General features: G+C 36.8%; 2 protein-coding genes across 3 annotated transcripts in view; one reads left to right on the top strand and one right to left on the bottom strand.

The window, feature by feature from the left end:
- The window catches only part of LOC5570500 (mitochondrial enolase superfamily member 1), a 46,438-nt gene that overhangs the window by 2,946 nt on the left and 23,341 nt on the right, over positions 1 to 20,151 (bottom strand). The window lies entirely within an intron of this gene.
- LOC5570540 (inner nuclear membrane protein Man1) overlaps positions 462 to 20,151 on the top strand; it is a 29,821-nt gene continuing 10,131 nt past the window's right edge. The window contains exons 1-3 of one of the 2 annotated variants that reach the window (XM_021840770.1): positions 462 to 660; positions 4,790 to 5,363; positions 17,245 to 17,986. In XM_021840770.1, coding sequence (XP_021696462.1) covers positions 4,841 to 5,363; positions 17,245 to 17,986 — 1,265 coding nt within the window. In that variant the 5' untranslated portion in view covers positions 462 to 660; positions 4,790 to 4,840. Of the gene's footprint in view, positions 661 to 4,731; positions 5,364 to 17,244; positions 17,987 to 20,151 lie in introns of those variants that run through there. The other variant, XM_001659125.2, reaches the window with a different exon arrangement.

Genomic DNA, 20,151 nt, shown 5'->3' with positions numbered 1-20,151 from the left:
ATCAATGGACCTTTGCACGAGTTCACTAATTTGACATTTGAGCGGTGCCGTATTCACTAGCAACCATGGTAACGTAAATAACATGGCACCGCTCAAATGTCAACGACTGAACTCGTGCATTGGTCCATTCCAGTTCGCTGCGTGTGTTATTTATGTGACCATAGCAACCAGTGAATTCGGCACCGCTCAAACGTCAAATTAGTGAACTCGTGCATTGGTCCATACCAAGGGATGAACTCGAGAAAATCAAGAGGATCAATTAAGAAAAATTCATCATGTTACTTATGCCTCTATTCTAGCACACGCTTGATGTTTTTTAACTATTTTTTTTGGGTTGTAACATTTTTGCGTGTATTCAATGCATGTGAAATATTTCGTTCCACTTCCCGAGTGTCCCATCTCCGAGTGGTTTGTCCCCCGTCCCGTTTGATCGACGCCGTTTGACAGTTGGCCCGAGCGAGGCAGAATATTTTTTCACTTCGGCAAGTCGCGCGGCGAGTGTTTTGTTGCTAAAAATTTTCGTGAATTTACCTACGAAATCGGTACCCAAAGTGGAAAAACCCTATGTTCCGTTACCGTTGGGAAAGTGAGGCATCGTTTCAGTTTGATTTTCGATATGAAAACCCGTGGAAATAGGTGAAAAATTGCTGTTTTCTTCCCGTAAGTTGATCCCCTTTTTTGGTGGAATGGACGGATTTGCGGTCGGTGACTTTGTTTGTGTGCGAAGATACGAGAGAGCAGCAATGTTGCTGGAGAGAAAAAAAAAATACCGCGATCATAACGTGAACAGTCGTGTAAATATCTGTGGTGGTGTTGGTGCGCTCCTTCGTGTAAACTCGCGAAAGTGTTGCCAGGGTATCAACAAAAATATTAGTTAATATTAAGCTAAGTTACGTAGCATTTTAATAGCAATTGTAATATGTTGGCAAGCTTATAAAAAACGAGCTACACACTCGGTTGCCAATAGCTTTTAGAGCAAGATCTCAAGTTCTACGAGAAATCTTGCTATTTTGGATAACGCCCTTAAAGCCATTGGTAACATGGAGACGGGAGTCAGCTCAACTTTAGGTTGTTTCAATGATCCCAATAGATCATTAAAATAACCAAAACGGCCGCTATGGAAAGCATAAATAGCGCCACCGTAGCCTTGTGTGTTTGACAGAACAGCAAGGATGTTTATGGACGTTGTCCGATTCAGTCCTGTGATTCAGATCAAGCGCTCGAGGTAGCTCCGCACAAAAAAAAATTGATTTAAAAAAAAAAAAAAAAATTGTCGAGATGCATTCAACATCATTCTGTTTTTTTTTCTAAATTTGTTGTGTAATGATTGAACGCAACTCAAAACAATTGCGTCATAACCATTACGCAACTGATTCCAGCTACGTACTGACCTGGGTGGATATCAACAAGCAGCCAGGCTGCTGCTGTCAAGCTCAAATTTTTCATCAAAATGATCCAAGTATGCCTAGAAGTGTGCGGTCATTATTTCGTCAAGCTAAAAAATGTTGTACATTTTATGTGACACAGAAATAATCAACTGTTGATGAAACGTTTAACTTGCTCTTATTGATGCGTAATGTTTTCAGAACTTTTGTGAAATATATTTATACTAGCATACGGTAAGAAACTATCTGTTTCAGCTGAATCATTAGACATTATGCCCTCATCAAATTGTAGACACTCAGTGTGAAGCATGTTAAGTGTGCGCGTTGAAAATGGTTCCCTACGATACAAGCGTTATCACTTGTGGAAAAAATGTGTTCAAATTGAATGACCAATATGTTCGAGACCGCAACCCTCAGGTAATGACGTACAACACTACATAATTCAGGGCAGGAAAGTAGGTCGTTTCATGACAGATTGGCGTGAAGAAAAACAGTCGACTACCATGCACCCATAAATGCTAATTTGAAGATACCGTCATGCACATCAACGGGGTCCATTTTTAATTTAAAGTTATAGTTACCCTACACACAACGCAAAAACATGTTTCTGGTTACTTCGTTAGCTAGTTTATTTTCTGCGTCCCGTTTCACAACGATCCATTTCACTTCATAGCGTTCCATGAGCTTCAACTGGTTCAACCATTTTCAATTTGAACGATGTGCAAATCAAATTGGCAAAGGCCAAATTAAAAAGTGATCAGATTAAAATCGGTCAAAGCATACCCCGTTGCTTTTCAACCCGGTTGGGTGATCAAAGTATTTTGGACAGACCATTACGCGTATATAATTTGGCTATTTACAGCAAAATCAAATGGAGGTGGCCAAATTCAATATTGGACAAAACATTTGCAACTTTTTCAATTTTCCATACAAAGTGACCAATTTTGGTACACACTCAGTTGAGCTCGGCTAATTTTCATTCTTTTGCCGAGATCCGCACAGCCGAGCGGTCAGCAACTGAATTTTAACTGATACGTGAGCAAAAAATCAAGTTTGTTCATAGCAGCACCTGTGGATGCCGCTGACATCAAACGTCACTTTTGCTGAGATGTCAGCAAATGAACTTTAACCGAAATTTGCACAGCTGAGATCGGCATTCTGATTTAAGTGTGTAAGCTAGATCTCAGTTATTTTTGGACCGAGTCGAATGAAATTTTCACAGGACATCAGACATAACATGAATTTTAACATATATTTCCGAATTTATTTTTTATTCCATTCGCGAGTTAACAATTTAACTAAAGTGAAATTTTCTACGAAAAATTCAAAATTGTTTCTTCTCAAAATCTAATTGCTTTACGCAAAATTGTGTTCAGCAAGCTTGTTCGTCTCGTCAATATCTACAACTTCGTTGAACATACCATGAAATTTCAATTTGTTCAGATATTGTAATTTTCACGAATGATTAGACTTTCATGACGAAATTTAGAAGCCGCCAATAATGTACTGATGGTACATTTCCAAACACCATTCACCTTTCATCCTTGATTGCAATCACTACCAGCTGGTTTTGACACGAAAACATGACCAGCTGAAGCATGAGAACAATGACGATGACTGTAAACATCGGAAGGCCAGCTGGTTTTGTTGTGTAAACAGGATCAGCTGGTGAGTCGAGAACAAAGAGAAAATGGTAAACACTGAGCCGGCCGAAAAAAACTGTCATGAACATCAGGGTAATTACATGGGCGGCGGTGATCGAAAAGGGGCAGCGAAATTGAAGGCGAAATCTGAGAAAGACGAAATTCAGATCACTAAAGTCTAAGTGGTGAAAAAAATCGCAATATTTCAATTATAAAAAATCGTCAGAAAAATTCCCTGAGGTAAAATTGTTACTGCTTATGAACTTGTGACTGGAAAAATCATTCAAAAACATATGTTGAAATTCAAGTTATTTCTGAAGAACTGAAAATTTCATTCAAATAGATTCATAAATGATCCAGATATAACTCTCTAAAGTTGATCATTTTGTATGGAAAATCGAAAAAGTTGCAAATGTTTTGTCCAATACTGTATATACGCGTCGCTCTGTCCAAAATAGGTACATAAAACACCCCACACGGAAAAATTTTTTTACCTAATTTTTGAGTTTACTTTACCCAAAATTAAGTATATCGATCATAGTTTCAACCCAAAATCTCTCGGTTTTCTCTTTCTCCCACACGAATGTTGTCAAAAATAGAGAGAGCTGCATCTACCCAATGGGGGTACTTTGGCCCAATAAGCCAAATTTGGGTAAATGCATTTCTTCTTATGTTGGGGTGAAAAGAACTCAATTTTGCGTTAAATCAACCCAAAATTGAGTATATTTTTCTAATTGAATTAAAGCCAATCTACTTAGCCTTGGAAATTTAGCCAAAATTGAGTTATTGGGCTCAACTACCTACGGAATTGCGTTGAAACAAACCAAAATTGAGTTGAATTCCGTCTTCGTGCACGGTGAGCAATTTGCAAAAACTAAATTTACATTATTTTCGAAGACATTTTGTTTTCTCGAAAATATACTTTCCTGGCACCCCTGGTTCCCGCTAGCCGAAGCCGGCGCCGTGTGCGTGGGAACTAACGGGATGCAAATAAACACTGCCCGCGCCCGCTTCTATCTTTAACACGACAGACAGCATTAAGCGCCACCACAGCCAGAGTAGAAGAGAGGAAGCCGCCGCTGCGATTCCGAAGTCCGAAGCAGCAGAATATTTTGTGTGATTGTGTGTTTGGTTAAAATTTTCTCTTGAATCATCGACAGAAAAAGATTTCTCGAAAACTTATTCATACAGACTCAAATAAAAAAAGTATACAAACTTACTTTATCGATCCTACGTGTTAAGCAGGCGGAATTCTACACGTACCGCTCTGTACCAACTCAACTTTTCACTTTTAGAACGTTTAATTTCCGGATTTACAAAACGACGAAAGTAACATTTTCAACTTTCACAACCTAACCACTACTTTCGCCGCCCCGCTGTATGGAGAGACAAAGTGACTTAACCACGAATCAAAACAAAACACTACTTGAGCCGATTTTACACTGGTAGAAAAACGTCGAAAGTAACTAAATGAAACGGCTTATCATTTTCTTATAATTATTTTTGTGGGAAATAATAGAAACTACCTAGTTTTTTAACGTGAGCTGAGTGTATGCAAAATTTGAGCGAAGTACACGGCAAAAAAAATGTTAAAAAGGTGATTCATTTTAAAACAGTTTTAGAAGATAGATTGTGATTTTTCCTAATTAATTTGCTCAAAACCGTATAAAAGTTACTTACGTCGATTTGAAAAAGTAATCGAGATTTCTTGGTTCGGTTCGTGTGTTTGGTGAAACCTGGATCAACCGAAAACAACCTTAGGGGTAAACAACACGGCGTCCATTCCGGACGGAGGAGGAGCTTGGCCCTAAGATGAGCAGCCGGATGGACAATCTGGACCTGCTGACGGACGACGAGCTGCGGCATCGTCTGATTCAGTACGGCTTCCAGAATCTGCCCATAACCAGCAACACTCGGAAGCTGTTGATCAAAAAGCTACGCAATCACATGGAAAACGAGAAGGGCAAACTGAGACGGGAGACGAGCTTTGCGACGCGATATTCCTCCGGGGAGGAATCCGATGGAGATAAGCGTTCGGCGAAAAGTGGACGGAGATCGACTGCGGCGGGGGCGGGGGCCAGTAGTAGTGGTACGCGGTCTACGATGCCACCTCCCGCGGCGAGACCTGCCAGCAGACGGAACACCACTACCATATCAACCACCAGCAGCAGTCCGCTGAGGAATAATAACAACAACAGCAGTAGCAGCGCCAGTCATAACAAATCAATTTCTCCTGGGTCCAATCGGAGTTCGGTGTACATTTCGCCGGTGATTATCAACGACAGCGAGGAGGAGGACTACTCCGGCGGGCTGCGGACAACGAGTCGCGTTTTCGGTAAGTTTCTGGGTGCATGTTTCCATTAAATATTTAAGGCAATTAACTAAACAGTACACCGTGTTTTATTTTCTCGATTTCATGCGCTTTTTGAATAGCGCCTAAACCGTTTATTTTAGCGATATAGTTTGTTCGGAGAAGTTTCTTGGTGTATTTAAGCGCATCTTTTGATGCAAAAAGTTTTGTAATGAATCCACCTAGCAGTGAGATAGAAAAACTAATTTTTCAAAACATTTAGATAGACATATGGTGTCTTCGGCAGAATTGGCAATTTGAAACAACTTTGTCGAAGACACGATTTTTCTATCTCTTATACTTTTTGAGATACATGCCGTTGTATGTGAATGACCCCTAAAAATCATACTTTTTATCATAACTTTTTTCCAAGATTTTTAACATTTTTTTGTGTCTTCTACAAAGTTGTTTGTCATGAAAAAACCCGTGTTTTTGCTGGACATATAATCACCCTATCTTTTGAAGTAACAAAGTAATTCATGAATTACTCATTTTTCAAGGGGTAGTTTAGGCCCCTATAACTGGCTTCGGCACAAAATGGCGCAGACAACTCTTACAAATCATGGAAGTACCATATCTCTCCTTTTGGCAGTTGATAAAATCTTTTGTCTATAAGCGTCTTTGCATGGGTTTTGACTATCAAACAAATAAGCCTTGTTAAAACGAATTCGACTGATAATTCTTTCACTTTAAGAGATAGAGAGGTGCGATGTTCAGCAAAAACATGCGTTTCAAGATGTTTAACAACTTTGTAAAAGACATGAAAAATGTTAAAAATCTTGTAAGAGTTACGAATTTTTAACATAAAGTAACGAATTTGTATGAAAAAACTCGTTTAAATTCATTTTTGTTCGTTACTTTTTACTTAAATTTTTAACATTTTTCATGTCTTCTACAAAGTTGTTAAACATCCTAAAACTCGTGTTTTTGCTGAACATCGCACCTCTCTATCTCTTAAAGTGAAAGAATTATCAGTCGAATTCGTTTTAACAAGGCTTATTTGTTTGATAGTCAAAACCCATGCGAAGACGCTTATAGACAAAAGTTTTTATCAACTGCCAAAAGGGGAGATATGATACTTCCATGATTTGTAAGAGTTGTCTGCGCCATTTTGCGCCGAAGCCAGTTATAGGGGCCTAAAATACCCCTTAAAAAAAGAGTAATTCATGAATAACTTTGTTACTTCAAAAGATAGGATAATGATGTGTTATGCAAAAACACGGGTTTTTTCATGACAAACAACTTTGTAGAAGACACAAAAAATGTTAAAAATCTTGAAAAAAAGGTATGATAAAAAGTATGATTTTTAGGGGCCATTCACATACAACGGCATGTATCTCAAAAAGTATAAGAGATAGAAAAATCGTGTCTTCGACAAAGTTGTTTCAAATTGCCAATTCTACAACTTTGTCGAAGACACCATATGTCTATCTAAATGTTTTGAAAAATTAGTTTTTCTATCTCACTGCTAGGTGGATTGATAACAAAACTTTTTGCATCAAAAGATGCGCTTAAATACACCAAGAAACTTCTCCGAACAAACTATATCGCTAAAATAAACGGTTTAGGCGCTATTCAAAAAGCGCATGAAATCGAGAAAATAAAACACAGTGCAGTACGGCAAAGAAAATAATTAGTTGAATATTACAAGAAATACTGTAGTTGTAGGTGAAAGTGATACAAAACATAATATTTAGTGTCCCAGTCTTCTCGTCCAGGCAATGGGTAAACGATAATACTGGAGAAGGTAGTTCCTAAAATTAACATAAGACGCATACCAAACGATAGTTAGCGACGGAATCAGGATCAATCGTGTCCGGTTTGCGTTGTGCGACTGTGCGATATCTGTTTGATATAATAGGCCCATTCACATGACATCTCAAACCAGCTGATCTAGAAGCACTTTGACAGTTCTTCTATGAAAATGACAGGCCCGTGTTAGCACCGGTCCTCCACCGATGTAAACAAATGCATAGACGGATCTGTCACATGAAAAGGCCTATGGATCATTGAAGGTAGTTTTTGCCAGTGCTCACCGCATCAAAACAAAGGCGCCACTGTATATGGGATTTAACATTGTGACAGCATTGCTGTTCTGTCAAACACACAAGGCTACGGTGGCGCTATCTATGCGTTCCATAGCGGCCGTTTTAATTATTTTAATGATCCATTTTAACATACACACAGACAAACAGACATACAAGGCTGATGCAACAGTCGCGAATTTCGCGGATTTGTAGCAAATTTGTGTCGCCAGACGCGAAAATCGCGAGTGATTGAAAAACGGTCACGAAAATCGTGGATTTGCCAAATCATGCAACGGATGTTACATACAAATCGATTAGACAGACTCATTCAATGTTTTTGAATTACATAATTTCAATTGCACATAAGCTAAAAAGTTTTTATTTTGCAGTGCCTTTGCAAAATATAGACATTGCAACTTTTGTAAATTGTGATTATGTCTATTGGAATCGCAAAAAGTTAGCTCATATTGTAGTGTGGTCATCAAATTTCTACTACAATTTTATAGTTTTTATAGAAAAATAGGCTGATATCGGTAGAACAAATGAGACAAGCGTTGCAGTACAGTCGATGGAATTCAATTATTCAGTGGACTGGGATCATGCGAAGCTCCTGAAACCTGTGAGGAAGACTTCGCATCTAAACGCTTGAGAATGTACCATGACCCCACAATTATGGATCAAATAGTGTTGAGTCCAACCTAAAAAATCAGAGGGGGTTGTATACAAGACACGACCGCATGACGTTAACTACGCCAAGTGATTTTTTGCATTTGACTTTTAGTCGATTTTCATAGTTGCAGCCTTCCTTTAGTTTAAACTCTAATATAATATCGTGACGGTCCCAACATTTTAGATTTTCAATTGAAACCCAGTATATTGCCGTAAGATGTAGTTGTCAAAAGAAGAATGAGCGAAGAAGCTGAAAATGGTCTCCTTTATAGTGCGCTTCCCAACCCAAAAGAATCGTGGAATACAATATGAATGAGTTTGGTTGCGTAACAAAGGGGTCGACATTTTCCCAATTTTCGACAGTCTATCGTCAAAAATCAAAGTTTTCTCCATTTGAGTAAAATGTTGTATAAATCTCCGACCGATTGGTGGGTTTGGGATAAATAATCTACCGATAAATGGCTGAGTTATTACCATTCAAAATCTTACATAATTTCGTGACGGTCGCAACATTTTAGATTTTCAATTGACACCCAGTATTTTGCCGTAAGACGTAGTTAACGTCAAAAATTCAATAAAACAACATAGAAAACATAAACTTGTAATGTAAAAGTGCAAATTGAATCGTTTCAAATTGGAACTTCGTTTAGTAAACTATTTTTAGTTTACTACAGTGAGTCACAGAGAAAATCGTCCACCTCGAACATTACCAGAAAAGTAATTCGTACTATTCATGTATAAAACCAGAATTCAAATTCAATGGCTCATTACGTTGGTTTGGCAAGGGTGTTGATAATTGTATGCAATTCAAGTCATTGAATATTAAAAGAATAAATTAAGCTCTAAATTTGTAAAAATATTCAATAACAAGGTCACAGTGAAAATCGTCCACTCTGCCATTATGCATGATTTTTGGTGTAATATTATACAGTTTTCATCCATATCATTTCTTTAACTCGCGAACACACATACATTCAAGCACGATCTGCTATGCAAGAACAAAAAAGATTTAGTTTTATTAGTATTTCCATTAAAATGGCACGAAATAAACCGAAATCGTCAGATATAAGAAAACTTGTGATAAAACTTCACAAAATGGCAAAAATCAACTTAAAACCACCAAATTTGTTGGAAAAGGGCGTACTACAGTGTAGAGTATAATAAATCGCTACACAATTGACCTTTAAAGTAGAAACAAACCCAAAGCATCGTTGAAGAAAATTTTCAATGAAGCAGTTGAGTGTTAGCTTCTTCGCCAGGTTAATGCTGACCCCAAGATAAGTGCACCTAAACTCGCAATTGAATCGAAAAAGTATCTTAGAAAGCAGATATCTCAGAAAAAAGTATCTAATTAAGCCAGAAACTGTGCGTAGAGTGCTTCGAAAACATAACGTTTCATGGCCGAGTTGCGAGTCGGAAGACGTTTGTATAACCGAAGTACCGTAATCCGGGGTAACATTGATCATTTTTTTGAATATTTCTTAAATATTTCGTTCGAAACTGCAAACGTCGCAATTTTTTATTTTTAAAACTAGTACTACCACCTATAGCTCGTGACTATGCACTGTATTTTGTGTTTTGAAAGATTTAAGCATGTTTAAAAAAATGTTTTAGGCTATTTTTTTATTTAGCTGATATGGGGTAACATTGATCACCTATGTAAACAATGCTCGGTAATATTGAAAATGTCGTTACTTACTTAAATCATGGCTCCCGAAGCCGAATATGAAGGCCAAACGCTTACAAGTCATTTACTTTTTAAGTTATTTTAAAATTCAAAACACCTCGAACCATGGAATACGCCTAAAGGTAGGCAATTTCCTAAGGGAATTCTATATTCTTAACAGTAATTCGGTAATGTTGATTAATTGAGCATACTTATGAAGGTTTTGATAACGGAATCGTTTTCGGCGATACCATTTTTAGTAAGAACTACATTTTCCTTGCTTATATCGTTTGCGGAACTCATGTGAGACATGAATATTCGGTAGTGTCATCTTTACCAAGTAAAATCATTATTTCGAAAAGTTAACAAATTTACGCATAAGGTAAACGCAATTTTCGCAAAAATATGAACTTTTATTAGCTCATGAATATAAGAAAGAGAAGCACCATTCATGGTTTGGAAATATTTCATCAATAAATGATAATACTAACTTTTGATGAGATAAGTCATTCCGATCAATGTTACCCCGCTGATCAATGATACCCCGGATTACGGTACGTGAAATGTCGTATGGAGTTTACAGAAACACACGTTTGAAAGGATTTCAACTTCTAAAAGCACTTACTATTCATAGATGAGAGCAAGTTTAATATTTTCGGATCTGACGGCAGGGTTATGGTTTGGCGGAAACCGAATGAAGACCTGAAAATGAAAAATCTTTGTGAAACTGCTAAGCTACTATCATAGTTCTGTGATGCTTTGAGGCTCCATGCCAGCATCTGATGTTAGTAACTTGCACTTTATCGACGGGATCATGGCTCAATACGTCTATCTTGATTCACTGAAGAAGAATCTAAAGCCTAGCGTGAAAAATGGCTTTTAATTTACCTATCTACCTTATCTTCCAAAAATGGGCATTACATCTACCAGGATAAAAATCTGAAACAAACAGCGGCAAAACCGAAAGCTTGGTCAAAAAAAATGGCCGTCAATTATCAATCTGCCGAGGCAATCTCCAAATCTCGACGTTATCGAGACCTTGTGGCATCTGTTGGATGTTTAAATCAGGAAACATCAAACAATGAGCAGACATACATCGAAAAGTGCGCTTACTATTGAATGGAATAAGATAGCTGAAACTTAAACTGAGAAACTTGTGCGATCTATGCCAAATTGTCTCAGGGAAGTTTTGAACAACAAAGGCTTACCTACTCGATACTAGTTTATGGGTTGACACCTGAAAAATTGATAATTCTTTTTGATCAACTATAAATTGATATCGGTGGACGGTTTAAATTTACTTTATTATTTTTTAATTCCGTTTTCCCTGGCCACGATCACAGGGTTTGACGGTGCCAAAGTAGAAGGTGCACCATAATAATACCCGTCTGTGAAACATATCACCTTCCTAATACTTTGGCACACCTCCAACGGTTCATGATTTATCATGAAACGGCTGCATTCAGGCGGAGGATCTGTTAATATGTTTCGGCATATTATCAGGTCCTCTTCGAACGGAGGGACCGCCAGGGCTCATTAGTTACTTAAAAAACCAGGGCTGGTTGTTGATGTTTCAGTTCGTTTACACGAGTTGTAGCATCCTTTGTACTAATCAGCAATGGTGGTTAAGTTTCGAAGCCAACGTGTGATCAATCGTTTTATAATGCAACATAAGAATGAGTGTTTGGTGGAACTGTGCGTTACACTCGTCGTTATTAAATTTTGTGATTGTGAAGGTGCTAATAGTGATTTTATAATAAAATCTATGGTGATGAAAATTTGAAAATGAAAGTGGAAGTGATTCTGATAGTTTTGTTAAGAACATAATAATAATGATGTGAACTCTACTAATTTAATAATGGCCATAATACATTGTGCAATCATTTCTCTGAATATAAACTTTATTGCCTAGTTTTTCAAACGTGCAAGATAAAAGTGTTAATAATGACAGCGAGTCCAAAAGAATGGATCGAAGTGATTTGTTTACTGTAACTTTCTTGATCATAGTGCTAAATCGTAGTTTGAATAGTAATAACTCTACAGCAACAAAAACAATGATACATTTCAATTGAATATCTTTTAATTACCTAGTAATGCTAACAGATGGTAAATGGTAATAACAATGAGTTTATATGAAAATGGTGTGATGTGAAAAGTGATATAATGGAAAGTATATCTGAAGTGTATTACGAAAGTTGATGAGTGATAATCGGTGATATACGTGATAGTGTCGAAAATAAAAGTGACGATAGTAAGTGATGAAATGAAATGGGGAATGAGGACCCTTTAATAAAACTATTTCGTTCTTCACTTTAATCACTCTAGTAGCATTTCAGGCCTTATCATAGTTTGATAGTAGTCTGAACTACTAGACTGCAACACTACGGTAAGGGCTGATTGCTGCTAGGGTACACAGTGACCATTTGAGCAACATTGCTTAGGAACGTCTGTGTGATGAACGCAATAGAGGCTTATAAAAGCAAATGCTGGGAAGGAGCTTAGGGCAGATTAAGAGTGCCAGTACTACCCCTATCGCTACCGACAAAAAAAAAAAAAAAAAAAAAAACTTTATTATTTTTTAATTCCGTTTTGTTTTTAATATTTATAAAAACAGTGCCACAATGAGGTAATGGAAATATGCAAATAATTGTATGAACTAGATAACCACAGCTTTTTTATTTATAGTAATAACAGAACTTTGAAAGAAAAATATGAGGGTGGACGATTTTCACTGTGACTCACTGTATATACTTATGATTGCATAAAAATAAAGCAATCTTTCAGTTTCTGAAAACCATATTATGGTTCAATTTTCATATTATGGATCAAATTGTGACATATTGAGAATAGAATTGTGACATATTACGGATCAGTGTGAGAAATCAAAAGATTTTCAAATCAATACAATTTGTATTGCATGATTTGGCGAAAGCTAACAATGCGTCACATATTACTGCAAAATATATAGCAGTGTTAGAGCTGGAAACAAGGGTAAAATGCCCTTTTGTGGACAGTAGAGACAGGAATTAGAAATAGATGAACAAAATTTGTTTATTTAATAAAACCTGAAGGCGCTTTTCAGATAGTTTACACTTTTGAGACACCCTGCTATGACTACTCCACCATGATAATTATGCTTTTTCGGAAGCCTATTTCATTACTAAATAAGTTTCGGCTCAAGTTTTATGTTTTTTGATGATTTTTTTTTTTTGCGACACTGCATTTTAGTAACTGAGACATGAACTGTTTTCGCTCCACACCAAGTTTTTCACTCATTTGTGTCTGTTAAAAATGAAATTTACCAACCTTGATGTTTTATGAATTCTATCCTTAGTGCTATTGCCTGAAAATGTCGAATCCAATGCTTAAAATGGTAGAAATCTACAGTTTGTGGAAGTGATCCATAACCGTGGTTAACCATCATTTCCTGGCCCATATTATGGATCACTAGTTAAAACTGCTAATATTCAGAATTTGGAATCAACAATCAAGAAAAATGTTTTCCAAAGATAAATTCATACTAAGGACTGTTCATTTTATAAAGTGGAAACTTTGTGCATGCAGTATCTTTTTAATTTATCAATGGAATTTCAATCTGTTTTCTGCACATCGTTCGACTAGTATTGTACAATGTTGTGATAATAAAAATTCTGCAAAATAATTATATTTCACACGAATATGGAACAACGATTAGAATGATCGAGTTTTGGAGGTTATCAAAATCAATGATTGTTAGAAATTGGCTGGAAAATTCGACAATTTATATATTTTATTTTCAAAAAAGGCTTATTCTTCGAAAGCATCATCAATCAGAAGCCTGATGGAAAAAATCAAGTTATTTTTGGAACAACAATTTTACAGATATAATAAAATCATTTTCCCCCTATATTTCTTAGAGAAAACTTTTTTAAATTTAAAGGGAACTGATATGAGTAGAATGTTTTGTTCAAAAGTATGTCCTGACGAAAGTCCTAATATAGTATTAATATGAAACATAACTGCCGCTTTCATAAAGTTACTTATTTAGTCCCCACGTCACATTTAAAGCACAATAGGAACACAATTGCTTCATTCTTAGAAGACCTTTCAAAGTACATTGACAATCATCAAAATTGGCAACACTGCTGTAATAAAATCGATTTAATTTTCCACATATTATTTTCATAATATATTATTGAGAGATAACCAATTAAAATATTTGGAGAAAACCATTTACAATTAGCTTAAGATCGATAAATATGTGTACAAGATTTTAAAAGTATGAGACTTTTCAATAAAACTACCATAAACAGTAAAATTTCTACTTAAGGCTATGGTTTAAACGCACGATTTAGCTCTCGTTTGTACAAATATAGTTTCTTTCGTAAACCAAACTAGTTTTTAACACGCTTTATAATTTTCTCTTTTGCTGGGAGTGAAAGGATGGTGTATCAGCAAATATGATCATAAATGAATAAATCACTAAAGTTACCTAATGGCAGAGAATGGTGGAATATAATTGATTTTTTTTAAAGTTACTCCTTTAGTAGAATAGTAACATACAAACATACAATTTGTTCATAAAACATATTTTTGTTTGTTTGGATTTTTGTTTTGCGAAAAATAATGCTAAACTTTGACGAACAGTTTTTCTTACGAGTTTTTGGAAAAACTATTTAGCTCTTCAACCAAGAGCATTTTCTAAGATTTTATATTTTCATAGCATTGTAGAATAATAGTTGAATGATGCACAGAAAACCGGTTTCGATTTTATCAATAAGTAAAAAAGATATAGCATAAAAAAAGTGTCCACTTTATAAAATGAACAGTCCTTAAATCTAAGCGAACGAGCATTTTTTATGCTAAACATTCGAATTTTACCACCTGTTCGAGCTTATGAGTGCTGACGGCACTTCTTACCGAAAACGACCATATGATGATAGCTGTGCGGTACTAACTAAACATTTTTCAAAAACACCGTTATTTAGCGGTTGAATGTCGTGCTTACCATTACAAATGGTAGAAGACAAATAGTATGACTTGGCAAAAAAATGTTTAACGTCAACGTTTAGGTTTTAAGCGAGTTATCCGATGTTGAACGCCAAAGTGGTCCGTAACTGTGTGGGCATGGTACATCGCTACTGCTGAGCAACCATTCATGAACGAAGGCGAAGCCCTGATAACATCATCCTTATTTTACCTGTCAAGACGAAAAATCAAATGATTTTATATGTTTTTCCTTCTATACAAGCAGTTGGACATCGTTCTGATTGTGGGCAACATCAAGCCCTAAACCGGTCGTTAAAAACGGAATTTATAAGTCCTTTTAGCGTTTGTAAGAACCAGAAAAAATCAAATTAATGTTTGCTCATCAGTTCAAAACTAGTCAATTTTTTGAGCTTGCAAGTTTGCAACCCAATTAAACATTTGGCAGCTCAGCAGCCGACATAGGTTGAAAAGTCGGTCGTTTGTGGCTTGGACGCTAATGGAAGTTGCTGCTTTGAGGGGAAAATGTTAAACATATGTAAAAATCAAATATTTTGTCTGTAATTCCTTGCATCATTACTATTGGAGCACTTACGCAACTACTGGAGCAAGTGTACCAATAGTGGCTCAAGTGATTTTATGCTTAAAACAAGATTGTATCACTTTTTTATATTTTTCACTTATAGTGAACGTTGAAATCTGTCGACTGACGCCTTAAGATCTCTTTTAGGGTTTTTCGTTATTATGTTATCATTTTTTTTTTGCTTTAATAATCCACTATTCATCTTAATTGAAGTTTCTATAGAATCTCTTTTTTATGGATGATATCATAAGTATTTCTTTAAACAAATTGGTATCTAAATTCTTTTTTTCTCTTTTTCCTGTTTGCAGTAAATCCTGGTGAAAAATTTAGAAAAACATTCCAGAGCTTGGGCACTTGCATGATTCACTTTGGCATATGGGGTTTTTCTCGATCGAATCGTCTGAAACTTTGCAATAAGAAGCGTTTCGATACGTCGCATAATGTGGCCAAATATGAGCTTTGTAACTTTCTAAAAAACTCACTGCCGAAGTGAATCAAAAGTGCCTACTACTCTACTCTACTCTATTTTTTCCAGCAAATGTGCAAGGATTTTCTCCAGGGATTTTTCCACTACCTCTTTCATCGGTTTCTCCAGATTTACTCCGTGAGATTTTCAAAAAAATCCTACAGGAGTTCTTCCAAGTAATTCTACAAAGGTTTACTCCAGAGCTCTTAACGAACTTCGTTTAAGCATTTTTCCAAGGAAACCCTAAAATATTTTTTTCAAGAGCTTCTACTTTTTATATACATTCTGTCAAGGATTTATCTACAGTTCTCCCCAAAAAAAGGTTTGAAGATACCGTAAGGACGCCATTCACCGCTCATGGTCCATTCATTGCTCATTGAATTATTTTGAAAAATCTGAACCAATTTTGGCAATAAAAGTTATCAGCAAGAAGAATGCCTGGATTAATTTTTCAAGGCCTTTCTCAGGAAGTTTATTGAAGAATTTCTGGGGAAGCAATCTTAGAAAGTAATAAATTTTCGATCTGTTTAGTGAAATACCTATCACTGAGGAAACTGAAGTTATGTCATTCATAATATCTTTCGCATGAAACAGTATACGAATTAGATTCAAGATTCATACGCGGTCCTATAAAATTTCATACAATGTGCTAATGAAATCCAAAGCAAGCCTTTTGCCGAGCATCAAAACGAAACAAAATGGCGTTTGAACAAATGAAGCTCGCGAGTTTTAAAGTTCTGGTGAAAACGATGGGGGAACGCCATTTGGCATAAAGTCATTTGGCATAAAGCCGTTTGGCATAACGGTCGTTTGGCATAATAGTCATTTGGCATAATGGACATTTGGCATAATCATTGAAAACTGAGTTGCTATGTTTTTGGCGTTACCATTGCTGACATTCTCATATATGATTTTCCCTTCTTTTGGTCATAGGATGTTCTTTCTCATTACGTTGTTAAACTAGTGGTTTGCATTGTAACTACTAACATTTTCATTGACAATTTTGCATTCTTTCCTACGTTGGCGTTATGACTACTAATATTTTCATCGACGATTTTCCCTTCTTTTGATCACCAGATCATCTTTTAAGTAGCCCTATCAAATTTATAATTTCTTTTCTTTTATGCCAAACGTCCATTATGCCAAATGACCACTATGCAAATGACCATTATGCCAAACGACTTTATGCCAAATGGCTTTATGCCAAATGACTTTATGCCAAACGGGGTAGCCCCTCAGATGCTAAGGTAGAAAATAGATAAAACAATGGAAGAATTCGATACTTAATTTGTAATGGTATTCACCTATTTTTTTATTATTCTTTGCCGTATTTTTCCGACCAAGGCCGATTTCTTCACACACGCTTTAGATACCTATATAGTTAAACTAGGTTCAAGGCCTAAGCGGTGGCGGAGAAACCGGTTATAAATCGAATAAGATTTTTAATCTTGCAAATTATCAATCATTGATGGCCCTTTTACCGATTACAGGCAACCAATCCCCTTCGGTTAGCACACTATTCCGACGCACCACCACGGCTGGCGCCTATTCGACACCCACCCGGCCATCCATAGCGGCACCGGTGTCTCCTTTATCCACCGGACCGCACCCCACTGCCACTGGTTACCGAGCGACCATTGGTTCCGCTACCAATGCCGGGCTCGACCTGAACAGCTCGACCAATTCCAACGGCAGTGCGTCGGATTTCAGTGAGTATACCAAACGGTTACTGCAGCTGCGAGGCGAGACGGTATCGCACGAGAACTACAACAACGCCATCGGAAATGCCATAGGAAGTGGAATTAGTGGAGCCGCTGCTGGTGGTCCTAGTTCCTCCGGCGGGGGAAGTAATCTCAGCTTAAATCACAGTGGAGCTCCGATCAGTGGCAATCACTTCCGCAGTCGATACAGCAGCTATGCCAACCGATATGGCATTGGGAATCACAGTGGAGGAGACGTTAGTGGGATCAGCAGCGCCAACAACAACAGCGGGACATTCAACGAGAACGACATCGTGACCCATGCTCAACCGGATCCGGAACCGCCGCAGATACCACTGCGAGTAGCGATGGGAAATCTGCTTTCGAAGCTGGACGAACACTACGGCTTCAAGCAGACGTTTATTCCGTGCGCGCTGCTGTGCCTGTTCATTGCCTTCCTGGTGTTTGTGGCCTTCATGTATATGACCATCAGTACGGACATTGCCAGCACGCTCAGTTCCATCGATACGAGGTAAGTGCACGACCAACAATTGAATAAGTCTCAAGTCCGAAAGGCGAATAATTGAAAAAGGCAGCAGTGGATATGCATTAGAGTGCAGAGCTTCTTGGGCAGTTCCATAATTTACTTTAGCATGGGGGGTTTTTCTAGGCCGAATTGTCTGAAACTTTGCAATAAAAACACTTCAATTCGACGCATTTGAGGGCAAACAAGAGCCCAGTAGCTTTCAAAAAACCCCACTGCCCAAGTGAATCAAAAGTGCCAAGAATGTAAAATCCTGTTGAAAACGGTTTTGAGGAAATGAGGCTTTTACTTCACCAAAAGCGTTTGAGTCTTTTTGCTTTGTGTGTGGGTGGTTCAAATAACAAAAAGTTTAAAAATCCCATGTTCTATGTCTTCTTTACAATATTTATAATGAAAATAGAGTCCTGTCAATTTTTCAGTCACTTTTGTAAGAATTTAAAGGTGCTCCAAAAATGATACTTCCAGCACCGGTACAACTATCATATCCACATTGATGCTAAAATATATCACAAAAACTTATTACTTCGGCTTCTATGAAGAATGTTTCTGAATGAACACTCTCAATTTTGGAAGATTTTTTTGGAGTTTTTGTAGAAGTTAATTGAACTATTTTTCCATATGGCACATGAAAATAGCACACAAATTTATAACTAGCTTGTCTCCTGTTCGTTATGTTTTTTTTACTCTCTTCAGCAATTTTCTTTCCTATGGTTTGAAGAACAAGTCTAGATTAGACTAATAGATAATGAGGCCATACCTACTAGGGTGGTTCAAACAATCATTTTTGCTCCACACCGTTCAAAAACTGAGTGTCCTCCAAAAATTTGAGATCATTTGGACAAAAACTCAGACTGCACAAGCCCTTCAAAGTTTGTATGAGAATTACTATGGGAAAAGGGAGCAATTCATTCGATCGGTCTTAGTGTTTGCCCATGTGCTCTTAAGAATTAGAGCTACGCTGATAATGTTAGAACGGTCTTCGGCAAAGTTGTAGTTGAAAAATGTATCTAATAGTATCAGCGTAGCTCTAGTCGTTAAGAGCACATGGGCAATCACTACGACCGATTGAATGATTTGCTTCAATTTTCCATAGTAATCCCCATACAATCTTTGAAGGGCTTGTGCAGTTTCAGTTTTCATCCAAATGAGCTCGAATTTTGGGAGGACACTCAGAATTTGATCTGGAATCGAATGAGTGGTGTGAAGCAAAAACGATTTTTTGAAACAACCTTAATACCTACATAAAAATACAACTCGTTTAGCACTTTTTTTTTATTTCTCCACGGTAGTTTTCATATAAACCTACATCGACTTTGGGCCATCTTTAAATCACAACAGAAATGGCCGATATTTGCATCATAAAGATTGTACAAAAGATATGGGAGATGGAATTTTCAAACTTTTTTGTAATTTGAACAACCCTAGCGCCTCTTGGACCATTCCTTGGAGGAATTTTTTGTCAACTTTCACTGGAAAACTGGTTACAATCTTTGTAGAATCTTTGTTTAAATGTTACGATACAAATATGTGTTATCTTATCACAAGCAATAGTATGAAACGAGCTCACCAATGAGTTGGTTACACAGTGTTGGATAAAACATTTGCAACTTTTCGATTTTCCATTCAAAATGGTCAACTTTGGACGTTCAGGTCTCAGTAATTTGTGTACCGATTTGAATGAAATTTTCACAGCACGTCCGACATAACTTGAATTTTAACATATACTTTGTATGGATTTTTCTAATCACGAGCATAAAAGTAATAACGGTTTGAATAAATCGAACCGATACAATGAACGGTCTTTTTTCTTGTTATAGTAGCACGCTAGTAACAAGCCGAGATATAAATCACTCCGATGACTCGCGAAAACGAACTCGTTGACTTAGGTATCCGCAAAGAACTCTATAGAAATCAAAGCATCACATTTTGGGCAAACATTTTGGGCAAAAAACAAAATCAACGGTTCAATAATAATAATTGCAGAAGACAATCAAGATTCAAGATATAATACCTGAAGAGACACTTCTCGTTAGAATGCCGGAAATATACTGAAAAAAAAGTATTTTGCGAGAAGTTGAAGTAATTCCTGAAAAATCCTGAAATAATCCCCAAAAAAAGTATTTTGCGAAGAGTAGTTGAAAGTAATTCCTGTA

The sequence above is a fragment of the Aedes aegypti genome, chromosome 2, assembly GCF_002204515.2.
Source record: "Aedes aegypti strain LVP_AGWG chromosome 2, AaegL5.0 Primary Assembly, whole genome shotgun sequence".
Lineage (NCBI taxonomy): Eukaryota > Metazoa > Arthropoda > Insecta > Diptera > Culicidae > Aedes > Aedes aegypti.
Note: the sequence above shows the minus strand (reverse complement) of the source record. Positions and strands in the feature narration are given on the sequence as shown.